The sequence below is a fragment of the Hippopotamus amphibius genome, chromosome 5, assembly GCF_030028045.1.
Source record: "Hippopotamus amphibius kiboko isolate mHipAmp2 chromosome 5, mHipAmp2.hap2, whole genome shotgun sequence".
Classification (NCBI taxonomy): Eukaryota; Metazoa; Chordata; class Mammalia; order Artiodactyla; family Hippopotamidae; genus Hippopotamus; species Hippopotamus amphibius.
The window spans coordinates 174,146,478-174,167,764 of record NC_080190.1 but is presented as its reverse complement, the minus strand read 5'-3'; the positions used below and the strand labels follow the sequence as shown (position 1 = coordinate 174,167,764).

At 53.5% G+C, this 21,287-nt stretch overlaps 1 protein-coding gene across 30 annotated transcripts in view; it reads right to left on the bottom strand.

Annotated features, from left to right (window-relative positions):
* Window positions 1-21,287, bottom strand: part of MROH1 (maestro heat like repeat family member 1) — a 69,243-nt gene that overhangs the window by 39,484 nt on the left and 8,472 nt on the right. For 17 of the 30 annotated variants that reach the window (XR_009053963.1, XR_009053962.1, XR_009053964.1 and 14 more), the window contains exons 1-7: window positions 12,116-12,152; window positions 11,038-11,183; window positions 6,116-6,247; window positions 5,507-5,669; window positions 5,225-5,323; window positions 615-766; window positions 43-183 (exon numbers count right to left, since the gene is read on the bottom strand). Coding sequence is in view for 26 of the 30 variants with exons in the window: in XM_057736690.1 (XP_057592673.1) it covers window positions 43-183; window positions 615-766; window positions 5,225-5,323; window positions 5,507-5,669; window positions 6,116-6,247; window positions 11,038-11,183; window positions 12,116-12,137 (855 nt within the window). In the remaining 4 variants the exon portion in view is untranslated. Of the gene's footprint in view, window positions 1-42; window positions 184-614; window positions 767-5,224; window positions 5,324-5,506; window positions 5,687-6,115; window positions 6,248-11,037; window positions 11,184-12,115; window positions 12,194-13,282; window positions 13,381-18,152; window positions 18,181-21,287 lie in introns of those variants that run through there. The other 13 variants (XM_057736699.1, XM_057736691.1, XM_057736697.1 and 10 more) reach the window with 5 other exon arrangements.

The window sequence follows — 21,287 nt, the reverse complement described above, 5'->3', positions numbered from 1 at the left end:
GAGCCCCCCCCCCCCGCGGCCCCTCTGCTGGACTCCGCCCACCTTGGACACGGCGAAGGTCTCCGCGTGCTTCCTGTAGAGGCCGAGGACTCCGGGCAGGAGCTTGGGGAGCTGCTCCTCCAGCTTCTCGCGGGGCAGCAGGTGGCTCATGGGCCCCAGGGCCTCCACCACCGCGAGCCGGAGCTGCGGGGAGGCGGGGCGGGCGCTCGCTTGCGGACCGGCAGCACCCGGCAGAGATGGGCGAGGAGCCCTTCACGGAGGACCCCACGGCCGGACACGAGGACGTGGGTTACCACGGGCCGGGGGGTCCTAAAGCGGCGGAGGGAGTGGGCCCAGGGGCAGAGATCAGAGCAGCCAGGCTTCTCCCTCCCCGCCCCCAGAGCTGGGGCCCCAGGGTGGGGGCGCAGCCTCAGAAGACCAGCCCTACCCTGTGAGGACCTGCAGGTGAGACCCCCCCCCCAACACAGGGTGCGGGGAGCTCGTGTAGACGGATCTGCCCCTGAGAAGCTGCAGGACAGCAAGAGGCCCAGGTGACTGGGGTGGGCCCTCCAGGCTGGGGGTGGGAGAGGACAGCCAGCCAGACGAGGCCACAGGTCCCCACGGGCAGTGCGTACCTTGGCTTCCCGGCTCTGCAGCCAGTGGTGAAAGAGGATGTCATAGGCGCTGAAGATGTCCGTGGCGAAGGCATCTTTCCTGACTGTGGGGTCTGGGGCCTGGTCCAGGTTGGCCAGGTACTCCACGGTGCTCTCGCTGAAGCGCTGCAGAGCTGTGGCCACCCATGCGGTGAGCAGTGGCCGGCCCCCGGGCCGCACGGGCGCCTCACAGTATCTGCCCCTTCTAACACCCCACACCGGCCTGCAAGACACCCTCCTGAGCACCTGGCCAAGCTCAGGACTACAGGACTGTGCAGGGGCGAAAGGTCCCCTAACTCATGTGCTTCCTAGAACCTCAGAACATAACTTTTGGAAATAGGGTCTTTGCAGATGTAGTTAGTTGAGATGAGGTCACAGTGGGGTGGGGTGAGCCCTAAATCCAACAGGACTGTGTCCCTGTAGGAAGAGGGACAGACGCATGGTGAAGACGGAGGCAGACCCTGCAGGGATTCAGCCTCGAGCCAAGATGCCAGGGGGGCCTGGAAGGATTCTCTCCAGCACCACAGAGGGTGCACAGCCCTGCCAACATCCTGCTCTTGGAATCCTGGCCTCCAATTTGTGGTCCTTTGTTATGGCAATCCAAGGAAGCCAGTACAGGCACCAACCTCCCCAAAATGCCCCCAGGCCACCACGCCCAGCCAGCTCAGGTCTGCTGTGCCCACCTCTCCCCTCCCAGACACGCATGCCACATGCTTTCAAGGGCCACTGTGCCAGGCAGGTGTGGGGCCCCTGGGACACATGTAGGAAGAAGACCTGGGTGCACGGGGCAGGGGTAGGTGCCAAAGATGGGGAGTGCTGGCCTGGGGGACTGTGTCTGTGAAAGGGACAGTGCCATGGCAGGGAAGTCCAGGGACCCACTTTCCTGCAGACCTGCGAGTGGTGAGCACGGCCTGGACCTTGGGTCAAGGGAGACGATGGGGCCACAAAGGAGTCAGAGGGCACGACCAGGCCACACAGCCCTGCTGAGGGCTGGGCAGTGGAGGAGGAGACGAGGATGGAAGGGACTGGAGAGGTGGCGGCTCTCAGCCGGGCCTCCAGAGGGCAAAGTGCAGCGCCCAGGCAGCAGCCGCCCCCGGGGGTCTTTACCTGCGCCAGCCCAGGACCTCTAACCCGGCCCACTCGTAAGGCTAATTTCTCAGCTTGGGCTTTGCAGCCTGGCAGAAAGATTAGCCCTAATCCTCCATCTACAGGAGGCCACGGGCACACGTGCTTGAGAGAGAACGTAAAGAAATTCTGAAAGAAAACTACCTCCTGGAGCCCACGGCAGGAAAGGTTTCTGTGTCATTGGCAGCCCTTCCACTGAGGATAGGGCCCTGGAGGGTCTGGTGAGCTGGGCTCTGGTCCCCTACCTGCCACGTGGCTGCTAAAACCGAGGCTGCAGGTGCCCTGACAGCGCTCAGCGTCTCTCTCACCCCCTGCCCCCCACAGCCCCTTGTCCTCCCCTACTCTTTTGCCTCCTTGAGCTGTTCGATCAGGCTGTTGGTCAAACTGATCAGGGCTCCTCGGTATCTTGCATGGGAAGGTCTTCCAGGCTAACAGGCCACTATATGGCCAGAAACAGAAACCCATCCCCAAGTGTGTTAGTAGGTTTGAATTTTTAATCAGGTGTACACACACACACACACACACACACACACACACACACACACACACACACACTAAAAGAACAGTTCTCACACACGCTCCCCCGGCCCAATTTGCCTTTCTCCAGTTTGGATCGATCTCTCGGTAAATAACGCGTCCCCGCGCTGCTCACCTACTCCCCCAAGGCCAGGGCCGGCCCCGCCCGCCCATCCCCCCAGGCCCGCGCTGCCAGAGCCCACCTGCCCCCTCCCTGAGCAGAGCAGCTGCGCTCCCAGAGTTGACGACCGTCTGGGCTGTCTCCTTGGCTCTCCAGGTACAGGTCACTAAGGCAACGTCCACACCTCTCGCCCTACGACCTGGGGCACCCGGTCACGCCATGTGGGGCCACACCCTCCCTGATCCTTGCTTCTCAAAAAAGTCTTTACCCCACCCTCCTGCTCAAGTAGCATCTGGGCAGGGCTCCGATTCCAAGCGGGCGCCCTCCCTGGACCCTGGAGCAGGAGAAGGCACGGCACCCTATTCCCTCAGCCTCCGCTGGGACCATCCCCTCCCCGCCCCCCACACAAGCTTCCCGCTGTGGTGCTTGCAGGGCGCCCCTACTGGAACAGCTCCTGTCCCAGGCACGACCCCCCGCCCCAACGTTCTCCCTTCATTCTTTCCAGGAAGCCTTATTCGAATGCTGGCTTCATGGCCTCGCCTGCTAACTCTTTTCTTTCTGTCCTGTTCTCCACATATTTGCATTTTTGCTCTGTTTTCTGGAGGATTTCCTCGACTTTCCCTTCCATTTCTGCTTTCCATTTTTATCATGTTTTTAATTCCCAAAAGTGTGATTTTATTCTCTGAATGTAACTTCTTCAGAGCGACATGCTTGTTTCACGGGCGCTTCTTCTCTTAGCTCCCAGACAACATTCACCAGAGATTCCCTTTCCTGTCTGTCTCCTTCTCCCTGAACTGCCTGCTCTCCCCAAGTCTCGTTTCTGCTGCCGCCGTTCCTATCAGAGACTTTCCTGCGAGCGGGGACTACTGGCTGGGACATGCCAACACCGCCTCTGGGTCTCCCTCCCCGCTCTTCCCCTGCCTGGCTGCAGTGTCCTACGAACTGGACAAGAACCTTCGCCGTGTGCACGTGCCCTGTTCTTGGCCCAGTGCCACCGCCCACTTGTGCCGCCTGCTGGCAAGGGACACAGATATCCGCACAGAACTGGAGGCTGCCTGGAAGGACAGGAGGCCCCAGCCCTCTCGGGGCCCACCCAGGCCGCTCATGGGCTGACGTGGACCCTCCTGGCCCAACTGAAGCCACACCAGCGGGCGGGACCCCTCTGCCCTGCAGTGCAGACACTGAATGTTCCATCTGCGGCGAGCAGCACGCGCCTCCGTGGGGGGGGCCTGCGGGCAGTGCCCACTGGCCCTCCCGCTGGCTTCACACACAGCGTACCAGCAAGGGGAAAACCGCAGGGCCCTGTGGGCTGTGGAGGGCGGGCGCCCAGAGCCCCTGAGAACCGCGAGGTGGCACGCCGCGCAGGGCTCTGCATGTGCTGGGGCGCCAGCACCGCCGGAGGGGCTGGGCAGGGCCCGTCACTAGGCCCTCGGCTCCGGCACGGGCTCCTCCTGCTCCCCCACCAGCCTGGAGGCACGCTGGCTCAGCCCCAGCCCCACAGCCCTGCCTCGGTCCCTGCTGCGTCTTGCTCCTACACTCCCAGCTCAGGGGTCATCCCCAACCCAGCTGCTCAGGGATCCTGTCACAAATTCCCTTTCCAGCCAAAACCAGGTCACGGAGGGTTTCTGCCCTTCAGCCCAGCAGCCTGTCATCACCCACAGGTGGGAGGGGCCTGCACGAGGAAGGCAGCAAAGAGGCCACGGGAGGGAACGGAGAGAACCGGGAACGTGGGGGCTGTGAGGGCTGGCAGGGGCTGGAGCCCCTCCTAGGAGCCCTGAGAGCAGAGATCCCTGAACCCAAAGCCACTGTGAACTGGATCCCAAAGCTCTAGGCCCGGGCTAGGAAAGTCCCCCGGTATGTACAGGATAGACAGCTTCTCTGGGACTCCACCCCAAACCCCGACCCTGGACCCTGCTAGCAGTCCCCTAACCCCAAACTCTAACCCCTGCCCAATGTAGCCATGCCCTCTTGGTGTAACCACACCCCATCAAACCCCTGCCCAGTGTGGCCACGCCCCCTCGAGGTAACCACACCCCAGCCAATGTGGCCACGCCCTCACTACATCCTCCCTCGCCTGGCCGCCTGGGGTGGAAGTGCAGGACCCGCTAACAGGCTGGGCTGAGGATTAAGAAGTGTCCTGTCCTCATGGGGGGCCTCAGATGGCCCGGGGGCTCCATCTCCCACCCCTCAGTACCAGCTAGAAGCCTTCCTAAGACTGGTGGGGACGCTAGGGACACCAGGAAGCCGCACGAGAAGGGCAGTGTGGTGGCTGCTAGAAGAGTCAGCCCCCTCAGCCCCCTGTGTTTCAGGACCCTCTGCTCCCCTCTCACAGGAATGCCCCCCCCCATCGAGAGTCATGCCATGAGGCGCCGTCCCCTGCCAGGCACAGCGAGGGCCGCACACACAAAGTGGGAGCGTGAGTACCCTGTTCCAAGACGCCCAGGGAACGGTCAGCCTCCCGGCACAGGGCAGGGAGAGAAATGGGAAGGGGCTGCAGCTGTGGGTAGGTCTCTTCCCGCCCCCCCATCAGGTGTCCAGGGCCCCTACATCCAGGGGACTGCCGCGTAAGGCCCTCGTGGCGGGCGGGGGGGGAGGTCCCAGCAGCAAAGAAAAGCAGTCAGGTGGCAGAGGCCAGGCTCCACCTGCAGCGGTGCCCACCCAGCCCACACTTGCAGTCGCCCTTCCTCTAAGTGTCCCGCCCTCCTCCCGCAGCCTAGAAGACCCACGGCCCCCCACAAAGGGGCACTGGGGACAGAAGGCCCAGGAGTGGGCGGCTGTGCCCAGCCTCCGCCCTGCAGAGACCCGCCCGCCCGCAGGGGCCCCGTCTCACCGCAGCAGAACACCGCCCGCGTGGAGTCGTGCTTGGCCGCGCCCAGCATGGGCAGCATGGTGCTGAGGACGGACGGCAGGAAGGGCACCACGCCGAACACTGCGAGAGAGGCGCGTCACCGGGCCCTGCCGCCGCCCCGGCCCTGTGCCCCACGTGCGCGAGCTCCTCCCGCACAGCCCGCGGCGTGTGGCGGGGCTGCTGTGGAACCCAGGGGCTGCGGGCTCTCCGAGGTCCTCACGCCCCGCGAACGGCACGGGTGGGAGGGGCCGGGCTGCCACTTACCGTTGGAAACCGAGAGGCTGGCGAGCGTCTGCACAACAAAATGGTGCGGCAGGACCCCGGGCTGGAACTTGCTCAGCATCTCCTCCATCACGCTGCCGATGAACCGCTCTCCCACCGCCACCAGGACCTTGCTGGCGGCCTGCTGCCAGTCACACACCAGTTCCTGTCCCCCCGAAAGATCTGAACTGGCATTCAGACCGAAGGAGGCCGACCCCACTCTGAAGTCGCCCAGGAGGCAAAATGAGACACCCTGCCCTCAGTCGCGGCGGAGGGGAGGCCTGTTTTCAGGACGTGATGCTGTTGCCGCTGCGACAAGGAGGGCCCAGGCTGGGCCCGCTGTGCCCCGCGCACCGGAGTGGGGCACCGGTGGCCCTGTGTTTGCCCTGAGGGTTTGAGAATTCTGCTTTCTGCTCTGGTTTCCATCTGAGACTGCGGGGTGACCCGCCCCACCCCAGGAGGGCAGTCAGTGCACAGGACTGAGGGGCCGGGCCCAAAGCAGCTGGACACAAACCCACGTCTTTAACACACTTGGGAGGAAAGGCCTCGGAAAGCAGCTTCCCCCCCAAGCCAGGGCCCCGTCAGCCAGACCGGAGCAGGTGCCCCGCAGACCTTCACTTTGGTCATCTCGCTTGAGGCCAGGAGGATGATGGCCCTGGCCATGTCCTTGTCCAGCTCGCGGATGTGACTGCTCACGACCGTCTCCATGGCCCTCAGGATCATCGTCCGGCACGGATGCGCCAGCTGAGGACAGAAGCCGTGGAGGAGGCAGCAGGACTGGCCCGTCTCTCGCGCTCCTCCCCGAGCTCCTGAATGAGCCCAGTCTCCTGAGACTTGAGTGTGAGATGGCAGCAAGCTCTGGGCGGCCCACCTCCTGGGGGAGCTCCCCATGTGTCCCGGCGCAGCCCTCCTCTCCCCAGCCCCCTCCCCGCAGAGGAAAGAGTACGACTCGGGCTGGCTGCCCGCTGCAGAGCTGCTCAGGCCTGAGAAACTGGTGCTGGTGCCCTCGGGCAAGAGCCCCTCCCCAGCGTCACCCCCACCACGCTCCGCCCTGCGGGGCAGCGGGGAGGGCAGGAGCCCCTCTGTTTCAAGTGAAAACAGAGAGCCGGTGTCTGGGGAGGTACAACATCCCACCGATGGGCTCATTCACAGCTGCTGGTTTGTTTTCTTCTGTTTTTTGCTTTTTTAAATTGTGTTAAAGTACACGTAATGCAGTGTACCATCTTAACCATTTTTTTTCCATCTTAACCATTCTTAAGCGTACAGTTCAGTGGTGTTAAGTCCGTTCAGCTGGTTGTGGGGCCGTCAGCCCCACCCCCCGGCCCTCCCCATAGCTCTCTTCATCTTATAAAACTGCAACTCTGTCCCCATTAAACCCTAACTGCCCATTCCCATCCCCCCAGCCCCTGGCACCCACCTTTCCACTTTCTGTATCTGAATCGGACAATTCTAGGTGCCTCATAGAAGTGGAATCCTACAGCAACTGTCCTTCTGTGACTGGCTTCCCTCCTGAGCGCCACGCCCTCGAGGAGGCTCATCCACGTTGCAGCGCGTGTCAGGATTCACTTCCTTGTTTTTTTTTTTTTTTGGTAGTGCCACGGCTTGTGGGACCTTAGTTCCCCAACCAAGGCAAGGCCTGAACCCAGGCCCTCAGCAGGGAAGGCGAGGCGTCCTAAGCGCGGGACCAGCAGGGAATTTCCGGAAGCACACTGTGTGTCCGTCCGCCCGCTGGTGGGCACCTGGACTGCCTCCACCGCTGACTGATGTGACGGAGGCTGCTGTGAGCCTGCGCGTGCAAGTACCTCTTTGAGACTCTGCTTCCAACTCTGCGGGGTGTATACCCACCAGTGGAGCGGCTGGGCCCTAGGATGATGCTATTTTTATTTCCTGAGGAACCTCCGTGTTCTCCACAGGCGCTGCACCATGTAACACTCCCACCACCGCCGCACAAGGTTTCCAGTTTCTCACACCCTCACTAACACGTGCTCTTCCCGGGTTTCTGGCAGTACCCATCGTGCTGGGGGTGAGGTGCTATTTCATTAGAGTTTGGACGTGCATTTCCCAGATCATCAGTGATGCTGAGCATCTTTCCATGTTCTCACTGGCCATTCGTATATCTTTTTTGGAGAAATGTCTATTCGAGTCCTTTGCCCATTTTTGAACTGGGTTGTTTGATATTTTGTTGTGGAGTTTTCAGGATTCTCTGTGTATTCTGGGTATTAATCCCTTATTGGATATATGATTGGCAAACATTTTCTCCCATTCTGTGCATTGCCTTTTTACTCTGTGGATAGTGTCTTTTGATGTACAAATTATTAAAATTTTCGTGAAGTCCAGTTTGGCGCTGTTTTCTTCTGTTCCCTGTTCCTTTGGTGTCATATCCAAGAAATCATTGCTAAGTTCAACGTCCAGGAGCTTTTGTCCTATGTTTTCTTCTAAGAGTTTTAAAGTTTCAGGTTTTACATTTAGGTCTTTGATCGCTTTTGGGTTAATTTTTGTGTATGGTGTGAGGTAGGTCTATCTTCATTCTTTTGCAGATGGATATCCAGTTTTCCCAGCATCGTTTGTTGAAAAGACTATCCTTTCCCCATTGAATTGTCCTGGCACCCTTGTTGAAAATCATTTGACCACATATGTGAGAGTTTATTTCTGGGTTATGTTCTACTCCACTGGTCTATGTGTCTGTCTCTATGCCACGGCCACACTGGCTTGATAATTGTAGCTTTGTAGTGAGTTTTGAAATCAGGAAATGTGAGGCCTCCAGCTTTGTTCTTTTTCAGGAATGTTTTGGTCATTCGGGATCCCTTGAGATTCCCTACGAATTCTGGAATGGGTTTCTCTATTTCTGCAAAGTTGCAACAACTGCTTATTTTTAAAGATTTTATTTCCACTTTATGTTGCTCTTGAGAGTTCAATGAGCAGAACAGTAATCACATCAAAAGACGTGGAGGGACTTCCCTGGTGGCGCAGTGATTAAGAATCCGCCTGCCAATGCAGGGGACACGGGTTCGAGCCCTGCTTTGGGAAGATTCCACATGCCACGGAGCAACGAAGCCCGTGAGGCACAACTATTGAGCCCATGTGTCGCAACTACTGAAGCCCACGCGCCTAGAGCCAGTGCTCCACAAGAGAAGCCACTACAACGAGGAGCCCGTGCAACACAATGACGAGTAGCCCCCGCTCTCAGCAACTAGAGAAAGCCCGTGTGCAGCAATGAAGACCCAATGCAGCCAAAAATAAATCAATCAATTAACTAATTAATTTTAAAAAGAGACGTGGAGCATCCCCTCTGAGGGAGGGGGTTTTCGGTCAGGTCTCGCCAGGCCCTGATGCAGAGCGGTGCAGCCACGGCGCCCTGCCACGTAGCACCGCGAGAACCCAACGGGGGCAGCTTGCCGACGCTATGGGCCCACGGCGGGTGTGTGTGAGATTTCCGGCTCAACCTTTCCGATGTGCCGGTGGGTGGCCAATGAGCCCACCGGCCCTGCTGCCCTTCCCCTGCCCCCAGGACTGACCAAGTCTGCTGAGTGGATGAACTGGATGACCAGGCCACCTGCAGACAGGATGACATTAGGAGGTGGGGCCTTTGGGACATGATTAGGGCATGAGGGTAGAACCCTTGAGAATGGAACGCGTATGAAAGAGACCCCAGAGAGCTCCCTCATCCCTTCCGCCAGGTGAGGACACAGGGAGGAAACATCCATCTATAAACCAAGCAGCAAGCGCTTAGCAGGCACTGAATCTGCCAGCACCTTGATCTTAAGACTTCCAGCCTCCAGACTGTGAGAGACACACGTCTGTGGTTTAAAAGCCACCCAGTTTGTGGCATTTTGTCACTGTGGCCTGAGGGGACTAAGACAACTATTTTTGCCTCTCTTCCCCAAATCCCTTCCCTGCCCCCTGGCCTGACAGCCCTTGTGAAGGAGCCTGCTCGCTCCTGTGCTCATGTTCCTATGCCGAGGCCTGGCCAACAGGAACGATACTGGATCTGTCTAAAACTGTGCAGCCCACCTCCATCCAGGAGCAGAGACCAGGCCCAGCTGGTGGAGCAGCAAACATGCCCCAGGGGCACTGAAGCCTCTAGAGGCTGATACCTACAAAGCATCACATGCATCTCAAAATGCTGCACTGACCTTTGACGACTAGATAGTGCTGTATACCTTTCTTCTGTTGCCCCACATCTTTTTGGAGAGAGAGAATCCATGGGATTTGAAATGTGCACACTAAGATGCAGCCCAATAAAGTATAATTATGAAGAAACATAAGCAAGTGGCACAAAGCTCCTGGCAGCAAGGGGTGGAGGAGGTGACAGGGTGGCGGCTGGGAAGGGTTCCACTGTGAAGGACAGAGCTTCCAACCTCACACACGCTTACTACAAAGAGCAACCGTGAAGGAAGTTTGTTTTTAAAATTGGTTGAAGAAACTAAAAAGGCTACAAAAGGAGTAACATCAGAAACGAGCTAGAAAATGACAAGTAGCACCCTTACACGGTGCTGTGAACTGCTAGAAAGAGCAAAGGCTTTTTAGCCAGGTTTAGTACTCTTAGGCCAAATTCCTCAAATAGCCAGGGCAGCCCTGATCCTTGTCTGACAGTTAGACACAAAATCAGCAGGTCACGGTGATGCAGCCTTTCAGCCATGAAGAGAAGGGCCCCAGTGGCCAGCAGGCAGGCCCCGCGAAGCTCCATGAGCCAGAGTGCCTGGCTGGACACACACATGCCCAAGCATGAGGGCACTCTTTCCGGCCTAATCTACCCCAGTCCCAATAGCAGTCCACGAAAATGTAAAAGACCCAGAACAGCTAGGACAGCTGGGGGGGGGGGGGGGGGAGACCCTCCCCCGAGAGGAGAGGTCGTCGAGCCGCAGCACAAGCAGCTCAGCGGCCGCTTGGCGGGACTCGGCTGTTTCCCCCAGGAGGCGGCAGGGGACAGGTGAGAGAGATGATTCGTATCGTACAGAGACCCCCTTGTGCTGATCAAATGTCAAATAAAAACAAAAATGGTCTTTTGAGACCGCAAGTGTAACTCCCAGGAATGAGCCTAAACCACGCACTGGAGAAAACTGAAATAATTTTGCACCACAGGGAGGTGAGAGCGTCACAGAACCGTGGGGCCGAGACCCAGGAGGGGGGAGCTGGCCGAGCCCCTTCTGCTGTGGTCTGCGCTCACCCATCTCCGCAGAGTCGAGTCCGCGCACCTGCCCAGCCGCAGCCCCTCTCCGAGCCCCGGCCATGTGTTTGGGGCAGCCCTCTCTCGCTGGCAGGGAGAGCCGTCGAGGCTCCAGTGGGTCAGCAAAAGGGGATGGCGGCACTGGACCTGTGAGCGAGCAGCTGGACGCTGCAGTGCTGACCACCCGGTCGCCCCACGATGGGACCAACCCACAGGCCACAAGACAAGGCGAGCTGTCTATGCTAGACTTGCCCACCTCGAGGGGGCTTGGACGCGCAGGTGCAGCTTTCTACCCACAGCAGACCAACTCCACGCCCTGGAGCCGGCCAACCTGGCCCCCCGCCCCACCCCGCGGGAGCAGCAGTACCTTCTCGTGCAGCCGCAGGTACTCCTCGCAGGCGCTGAGCGCCTCCTCAGGCTGCGACTCCCCCAGGGTGCACAGGGCACCGCACACCTGCTCCTGCACCAGAGGGTCCTTGTCTGTGATGGCGTCCAGCAGGATGGTGGACAGCCCTGCAGTGACAAAGCCCGATGGCACGGTCAGGCCCAGCCCCGACCCCACCACTGCCACCCTCAGCCTCCGAGGACCCGGCCCCAGAGCCGGAGGAGATCACCCCGCCGGCCCAGCGTCTCTGCAGCCTCAGCCACGCTGGCGGGGGTCTCTGGGACCCGCTGGCCGCCTGCTCTGCGGTCACCGCAGTCACCTCTCCTCCAGCCTTCCAGCCCAGGCCGTGTCCGCTCCCTGGCTCCCGCCCCGCTGCGTCCGGGCTCCCGTGAAAGCCAGCAGGGGCATGCTCGGAGCCCCGGGGCAGCTGCCCCGGGCAGCCCTCCGGCCCACACTCTGCCCTGCGCTTGCCCAGCGGCACCCCAGCACCACCAGCTGCCCTCGCAGACTCCTCCTCCCCGGCAAACCCCCACACTCGGAGCTAGGCCTCTGCCCCGGGGACAGGAGCCCCCTCCTCAGCGCCCCGAGAGCTCTGGGCGTGTGCCTGCCAGCCGCTCGCAGACCCTCAGCCTTGGGATGGAGCCTGCGGGGCAGGAACACCCACCATCCCTGGCCTCCACCGCGCCCTGGGCCATGCCCTCAGCAGACAGCTGCGCTGGCTGCAGGCAGTGACCAGCCAGAGTGGACACTGGCCCTGGGGCTTTTATAGGAAGGGATGAAGGCACAGGGACCCTCCCACACAGAGCACGAAGCCCCCTGTGCCAGGCACACACCGTCCCCACACTAAGCTGAGCCTGTGGCCAAACCTGCCGCCTGTGCGTCAACATCTGCAGAGAGGAGAGCTTTGTTTCCCTTTTCCTAATGAAAACTTAGAGAGTGTGTTTGTGTGAGCATCACTCCTCCCAAGCACGTCTGCTCAGTGCCACGGGCTCCTCTGCGGCCCAAACTCAGAAGCCGGCAGGCATGACACGGAGGCCCCCCGAGAGCCCCGCACACTCACTCTTCATGTATGACTCGCTCATCGCTGTGGTCGTGGGTTCCTCTCGCCCGGTGCGAACATGGACAGCTCTTTTCAAACCTGGAGTAATCAGACGTGCAACATTTAAGTCATAAGCCTCCTCAGGTTACGAGCAGTTACTGTGTTTGTATAAAACAGAAGATGTAAACGAGTTCGTTCTGGGGGAACTGTCTCTGCCACCCTTTGGCTGAACAGGAGGAGGACAGGAGGCACCATGCCCTCAATGGTCACCAGCTCTCCTTCACCCCAGCAGCCGGCGGCCCCACCAACACATGGTCGACCCACAGGGGCTCATTCCGGTTGGCCTGCTGTGGCCTGGGCAGGTGTGCTCACTGCCTCCACCTACTGCATCTTCCTTCTCTCTCTGCACGTAAGGCCTGGTGTCGCTGGCAGTCTGTGCAGAGCAGAGCCACCCCTCCCTGAGGGCCAAGAATAACCCCCTTGGCTGCTGTGGGGCCGGGACTCCCCAGGCCTGAGATCCTAGCACAATATTAACTGAGCCTCTTACTGGCTGAGAGACTGCACAGGCAGCACAGGGATCTAGCACCTGAAACCAACCATCCAAACAGCCCACGGGATTTGAGAGTCACAGCTTTCAAACACCACATGCCTCGAAGCGCCACTTTCAACAGATGGACCCAAAGAATAAAGCCCATGAACTACGCAAGTGCCTCCCTGCTTCACCACGTGGCCACCTGTTCTGCCCTACGGCACACTCTCCGAGGACCTGGACGATGCTGCCTTCTCACACCCGTGTCCTCTACTTGCTGGTCACCACCCTTCACTGCCCAGTCACTGCCCATCCAGAAAAGGGTGGAGAAAGAGGCAGCAAAGGAGAGATGCCTCCACCTGCTCCCGAGCAGGTATTTGGCTGTGGCTGCACAGGAAGAGGGCAGTGAGAAGTCATCTAGTGTGTGTGTGGGGTGGGGGGGGGCGAGGAAGAGGGCAGTGAGGAGTCACCTAGTATGTGTGGGGGGGGGCAAGGATGCAGAATTAAAAACAGGTGAGAATCCTAGATCAAGAAGGACACTGGTCCTAAGCATCCATCCATCCCACCAAAACCTCAGTGAAATGACAGAAAAGATGCATGTTTTAAAATAACAAACTCACAAGAGCACTAGAAAACAAGAAAAGATAAAATTAGCAGACCAGAAGCTCCAGGAATCCCAGGCAGACAGGAAGCGGATGGAGAAGCCTGGGGGAGGCTGGCAGCACCAGCAAGAAAGTGTTTCCGCTTTCTTCCTGGAAAACATCTACAAATAACAAGGAAAACAAGAAATAAAACACATATTCCATTGGCAGCAGAGCAAGAAGGTGGTAAAAAAACGGTGAAAGGCTGAGAACGCCACAGCTGTCAGGCAGGTACGAGGTGCGCTGGCCACAGGCTCCAGAAAGAGCTCACAGGACATGCCTCAGAGGCAGGCACCCCTGCACGTGGAACCCACACCCTGAATTCCCAGAGCCAGCCTGAGTTTACGAGGCAAGCAGCCCGTTCCTGGGGCAGAGGCTTTGCCCTGTGAAAAGCCACAGCTGCCCATCTCCACAGCCTCAGAGAAAACAGGGGCTAACCAGCTCCAGCTGGAACATCCTTCACACATGTGCAGACAGCCATGCTCACCCAGCTCAAACAAGAGCAAACACAAACAAGCATGAGACAGACAGCAGGACGTCCCTGGTGGCGCAGTAAGAATCCGCCTGCCAATGCAGGGGACACGGGTTCGAGCTCTGCCCCAGGAAGATACCACATGCCTCAGAGCAACTAAGCCCATGTGCCACAACTATTGAGCCTGTGCTCTAGAGCCCGTGAGCCACAACTATTGAGCCCATGTGCTGTAACTACTGAAGCCCACGCGCCTAGAGCCCGTGCTCTGCAACAAGAGGCCACTACAATGAGAAGCCCGCACACCACAACAAGGAGTAGCCCCCGCTCACCGCAACTAGAGAAAACCCGTGTGCATCAACAAAGACCCAACACAGCCAATAAATAAGTAAATAAAAGAGACAGACAGCAGCTCCCAGCCCACCTGGGAGGAATGGACCAATTTGCCACCTCGACCAAAACAACTAAAACACTGAACAGAGCACGTGAAACCATAGTTCTCAGGCTGCTGGGAGTTAGGAAACGAAGGGCAGGAACCCTGAGGTCACTCCAGCTCACCGCCTGGAGGGCGCATCCAGCTGAGGACATGCAGGAGGACCCGGAGTTACAGAGAAGGACGGGGAGCATCTTGGGAGGCCTGGGTCTGGCTGGAGTTTGCAGGGTCCAGTACCAGAGAGAACTCCAGAGACCTGCAGAAGGTCCCCTGGTCACTCAGTTGATTTACTGGCCAGCACAGGGGCAACAGAATAATGTCCCCAAAGATGCCCATGCCTGCATCCCCAGAAAATGAATATGGTACCTCATTTGACAAAAGGGACTTAGCAGATGGGATTAAGGGTACAGACCTTGAGGTGGAGAAACTACCCTGGATCCCGTGGGTGAAACCAGCCTAAGTTCTTAAAAGCAGAGAACCTTTCCCAGCTGCATCAGAGAGATGAGACAGAAGAAGAAGGGGGAGAAAATCAAAGCACGGGAAGAAAACCCGCCATGGCTGGTGTTAAGGATGGAGGAAGGAGGCTCTGAGCCAAGGACTGTGGGTGCCTCTAGGAGCTGGGAACAACCCTCAGCTTACAGTCAGCAAGAAAACGGGACTTCAGTCCTATGGCCACAAAGAACCAAATTCTGACAACAACTTGAAACAGCAGGAAATAGATCCTCCCCAGAATCCCCAGAGAGGAGCACAGCCCTAGCAACCCGATTTTAGGCCAATGAGCTGCATGTCAGACTTCTGACCTTAAGATAATGAATATGTGTTGTGTAATTTGTTATAGCAGCAACAGAAAACCAATACAAGCACCGTGTTTGAGAGGAAATCACCCAAGGCCAGGGAAAGAACAAGGATTAACAGAAAATAATCCCTGGGGCTCACAGGGAGCCAGGAATGGGTCTGCTCCCAGCAACCAGGGGGACATCACATCTACAGGACTCTGGGAAGGGCACTTGAAAAGATTTCAGCTCAGGAAACACGTAAAATTAGGGACTTCCCTGGTTGCCTAGTGGTTAGGGCTCCAGGCTTTTGCTGCCATGGCCCAGGCCCAATCCCTGGTCAGGGAACTGAGATCCCACAAGCTGCACTGCGCAGCCAAAACAAGAAAAAGAAAAAAAGGTAAAATTAGCCCTACACTAAATGCCATTCTGGTTTCACCTAACAAGGGTAAAAGCAAGACCTGAAAGGATCAAGCTGTTTCCAAGTAACTTAGCCACAACCCAGCACAAAGCTCGAGAATAACAGGAACACAAAAACACCTAGCACTAACAAAGTAAAATAACAATGTCTGGCATCCAATAAAAAATTACCAGGCACGCAAAGAGACAAGACAACACAATGCATAATGAGGACGTATCAATCAATAGACACTGACCTGGAAATGGTGCACAGGAAAGAATTAGCAGATAAGGACATTTAGATTATAATTGTATTTCATATATTCAAGAAACCACAGGAAACACTGAATATGTTAACATAAAGAGGCAAAAGTCAAAGGATGGGAAAAGAAAAACGAGGCTGACACTAGTCATAAAAAAGCTGGAATGACTATATTAACATTAGAGAAAGTAGACTTTAAGAGACATAAGAATTCTAAACATTTATGCACCTAACAACAGAGCTTCAAAATACACAAAGTCAAAACTAATAAAAACGCAAGGAGAAATAGACAAATCCAAAATATAGTAGAAATTCCAACACCCCTCTATCTATAATCATTAGAACAAGTGTACAGAAAAACACTAAGGGTACAGAAGACCTGAACAATACCGCCAACCAACTGGACTTAAGTAGTATTTATAGAACACTCCATTCATTAACAGTAGAATACATGAAACATTTACCAAGACGGACCATATTTTGAGCAATAAAACAAATCTCAACAAACCTGAAAGAATTCAAGTCATACAAAGTATGTTCTCTGACCACATGGAATTAAATTTGAAATCAATAAGAGAAAGCTATCTGAGAAGTCCCCAAATATGCTTCAAAATATTAAGTATGAATCAAAAAAGAAATCAGGACTTCCTAGGTGGTGCAGTGGTAAAGAACCCACCTGCCAATGCAAGGGACACAGGTTTGAGCCCTGCCCTGGGAAGATTCCACATGCCACGGATCAACTAACCCCTGCGCCACAACTATTGAGCCTGTGCTCTACAGCCTGTGAGCCACAACTACTGAGCCCATGTGCCACAACTACTGAAGCCCACGTGCCTAGGGCCCGTGCTCCACAACAAGAGAAGCCACTACAATGAGGAGCCTGTGCACCACAATGAAGAGTAGCGCCCGCTCGCAGCAACTAGGGAAAGTCCGTGTGCAGCAACGAAGACCCAACACAGCCAATAAATAAATAAAATAAATTAATTAATTAAAAAAATAAAAATTAAAAAAATTTTTTAAAAATCAAAAATGAAATTAGAAAGCATTTTGAAGTAAATGAAAATGAAGACGTATCAAAATGTATTTGTGGGAAATGTATAGCATTAAATGTGTGTATTAGAAAATAAGAATGATACGGTGAACCTAAATAAAAGAAACCTCCTTTAACAGGGAGTGGGGAGGCCAGAGGGGAGCTCCTGTGCACGGCCACTGCAGGTGACTCAGGGACACAACAGGAAGAGTGATGACTAGCATTTCCTGCTGGGAAACATGTCTACTTCAGGACCCAGGCAGGAGGAAGAAAGATCTCTCCTTGCCTGGCAACAAGCCCAGGAGATGGGAACCCTCTCAGCTCAGACAGTAGGAAGCTGTCACCATCCTGAACGCTCGCTTCCCTTCTGTGGACTTTGCTTCAGAGCAGCCCCTCCCAATTTCCTCATTTTACTCTGTAAAGTAACTTCCTTCCTATGTTTGCTGGACTTGCCTATAGTTTTTGCTATAGCATGGTTGTCCTGAATTGCAGTTCTCTGCTATTCCCAAATAAACACACTTTTCTGGTAAAATAACTAGCTGTTTTAGTTTTAAGGTCAACAACATCAAATTCCACCTTAAGAAACTAGACACTCAAAAGAAGCAAAAGAAAGGAAATAATAAATATCAGTACATAAATCAAAGAAATAGAAAACAGGAAATAGAAAAAAAATCAAAGTACCAAAGGCTAGTTATTTGAGAAGATCAATAAATTTGATAACCTCCAGCGTGACTGATCAGGAAAAAGAGAGAAAATACAAATTACCAATCTTAAGAATGAGAACAGTGACATCACTACAGATTCTACAGATATTAAAAGGATAATAAGAATATATTCTGAATAACTTTTTGCCAGTAAATTAGACAACTTAAAAGAAATAGACAAGTCAATTATATACCTCAGTAAAAAATTATAAAGATTAAAAAATAAAAGAAATAGACAAGTTCCTTGAAAGACAAATTATCAAAGTTCACTCAAGAAAAAATAGATAACCTAAATAGTCCTATATCTAATGAAGAAATTGAACTTGTAGTTAAAAGCCTTCCCACAAAGGAAACTCTAGGCCTAGATGACTTCCCTGGGGAATTCTATCAAACATTTAAGGAAGAAACAATACCAACTCTACACAAATTTTTCCAGGAAAACTGAAAATAAAAAGCACTGGACTTCCTAGGTGGCGCAGTGGTTAAGAATCCACCTGCCAATGCAGGGGACACAGGTTCAATCCCTGCCCCAGGAAGATACCACATGCCATGGAGCAACTAAGCCCATGCACCACAACTACTGAGCCTGTGCTCTAGAGCCCGTGAGCCACAACTACTGAGCCCATGTGCCACAGATACTGAAGCCCGCGCGCCTAGAGTCTGAGCTCTGCAACAAAAGAAGCCACCGCAATAAGGAGCCCGCGCACCACAATGAAGAGCAGCCCCTACTCACTGCAACTAGAGAAAGCCCGTGTGCAGAAATGAAGACCCAACACAGCCAATAAATAAATAAATTTATTAAAAAAAAAAACACTTACCAGCTGATTCTCTGAGGCCAGCATCACTCTGATAACAAAACCAGACACAGATATTACAAATAATGAAAACTATAGACCAATATCCCTGATAGACACAAAATTTCTTAACAATACTTTATCAAGTTATACCCAACAACATGTAAAAAGGATAATACATCATTATCAAATTGGGTTTATCCCATGAATGCAAGGTTGGTTGAGTATTTTTAAGTGTAGCCAATGTAAATCACATGAACAGACCAAAAAAATTAAAACCATATAATCATCTAAGAAAATGCAGAAAAAGCATTTGTCATAATCCAACATCCACTTACAATAAAAATAGTCAACAAACAGGAATAGAAGGGAACTTCCCCAACCTGATAAAGAGCAGCTGAGGGAGACCTGTAAGAACATCACCCGTGATGGTGAAAGACTAAACACAATCACTGTAAGGTGGGGAACAAGGCAAGGCTGTGTGCGCTCACCTCTTCTATTCACTATTATACTAGTGGCTTTAGCCTGTGCAATAAGGCAAGAAAAAAAACAATATAAGGCATCCAAACTGGAAAAGAAGTAAAACTGTTTTTATTCACAGGTGATGTGATCATCTATGCAGAAAATCCTACAGAATCTACAATTGGAACCAGATCAATAAGTCAGCTAGCAAGATCACAGAATATAAAGTTAATATTAGAAAAATCAACTATTTCCATATACTCATAACAAACAATCAAAAATTGGAAGAGCCACACATCTGCCATTGAGCAAAAACGATATGAAATCTTTAGGGATAAATGTGACAAAAGATGGACAGTACCCTAACACTATCAAACATTGCTGAGAGATATTAAAGAAAATTTAAATGGAGAGAAATACTGTACAAGGATATCAATTCTTCACAAACGGATCTACAGATTGAAGGCATCCCCAATCAAAATGCCAGCATGCTTTTTGTAGAAACTGACAGACTGATTCTAAAATCATATGAAAATGCAAAGCACCTCGCATAGCCAAGACAACTCTGAAAAAAACCAAAACAAAACAAAATTGGTGAACTTACACTACCTGACTTCAAGACTTATATGGCCAATTGATTTTCAACAAAGGTACAAAGGCAACTGGAGAAAACACAGTCTTGCAACAAACAGTACCAAATGACTGGACATCCACATGCAATAAACTCCAATCTATACCTCACACCATACACAAAAACTGAAAATGACTCATAGACCTAAATGCAAAACTTAAAACTATAAAACTTCTGGAAAGAAAGAAGAAAATCTCCATGACTGACACCAAAAGCAAAATCTACAAAAGAAAAACTTGATAAACTGAAATTCGTCCAAGCACTGCTCTGTGAGTACGATGCTACAGGAGTGACAACTGAACAGGCGAGCACCAGCAAGGCACGCCACTCAAAGACAGGCACGCTGTGATCAGTGTCAGTGCCCCTCCCGTCTCCCTCCTCACCCCACTGACGCCACCCGTCACATCAGGCAGCAGGTGCCCTGCTCCCTCACTGAGAGCCGACCCCTGGTGGCCGCCTCACCTAACCCTGCCCTCAGCCACTTCCGCCATGCTGAGGGTGCTGGTCTTTGTCAAACAGGTCACATCACACCACTCCACTGCTCACCGGTCTTCACTGCTGCCCACAGAATCAAACTGACACCTTCAGCGAGGGCTGTCGCAACCTAGACCCAAGCCCCTCTCTGCTTCTCTCTCACCCCTCACGCTGCAGGCATCCAGCACCTGAATGCCCTGGGCCAGGCTCTCACGCCTCTGCTTCTGCTGGTCCCTACAAGTAGCCTGCCCACCCCCCACGCCCTCTCCTCCCTGGGAAATCCACTGATTCCTCAAGGGCCAATCCCTTACCGCACCCCTCCAGCGGGTGACCTAGCATTTCCACAGCACTGGCTCTTACGGGGACTGTGGCATCCGTTCCAAATAGTGACAGTTGCACAAGCCAGTCTGCTTCAGCGCACCGTGAGCAGGGAGAAAAGTTTTGGTTTATATTCTTAGTATGCACACAATTTCAAAAAACCAACCAAACAAAAACTGTTCATTGAAGGAAAAGACTCAAAATCTTCCCATAAGACTCAATATTATAAAACTGTCAGTTTTCCTTCATCTATAAATATGCAAATCAGACTACTGGAGGGTACCTGATAAAATGGTTCCAAAGTTCATATGGAAGGATCAACATACAAAAGTAGCCAACTAAATTTTGAAAATTATTTGAAAAGGGGGATTTGTCCTATGTTATGTTACAATGTATTAAAAGGCTACCTTAACTAAAGCTATGCTGTTGTTACAAGAAAAGGTGCGCAAATCAACAGAACTGAATAGAAAGTCCAGAAACAAACACCAATAAGGAAGAAAAAGAAGGGGAGGATTTTAATTAATGAAGATAGATTACCCAGTAAATTGTCCTCTTTCCTTATCCCAAAATAAATGCTAGGTGGATACAAGTGTTACATGTAAAAATGAAATATAAGTTCTAAGTAGAAAAGACAAGTATATGGTTGATAGTCTTGGAGTAGAAAAGGACTTTCTAAGCCAGACACAAAAACCCACACACCTTGATAAGTGCTGTTCAGTTGGACTATATCAAATTTTTTAATCCCTGAAAGTCAAAAACATACATAAATTGAAGACCATATCTACAACCCTACACTCTCACAACTCTCCCCATCCTCAGTGGAGCATAAAGTAAATAAAAGACAAAACGGGTCAAATCCTTCATGACAGGTATGACAAGAGGCTAATCTGTCTAATATTAACACCCACATCAACAAGACAAACAGGAAGGTGGGAGGCGTGCAGACGGCCAGTCCAGGACTGGGCTCCCCCCGCACGACGAGTGAGGGGCCAGGAGTGAGGCCTGCACACAGCTGCGCTCTGCCAGCACCAGACCCTGTCCGTGCTGTGCCCACCACACAGGTGGGCACAGCCAGCAGAGCTTGTGGTGTGTCCCCGACAAGCCCGAATGGGCGCACCATGTGACGGAATCATCCACATTTCGACATCCGTCTACAGAAGCCCTCGCATGAGTGCACAGAGTGTTAGAAAAAACACATATGTCAATCAGGAATCTGGTCACACTTTTTGAAAAACAAGCACTGGAAAAAGGTGGTAGCCAGCTAAGTATAAACT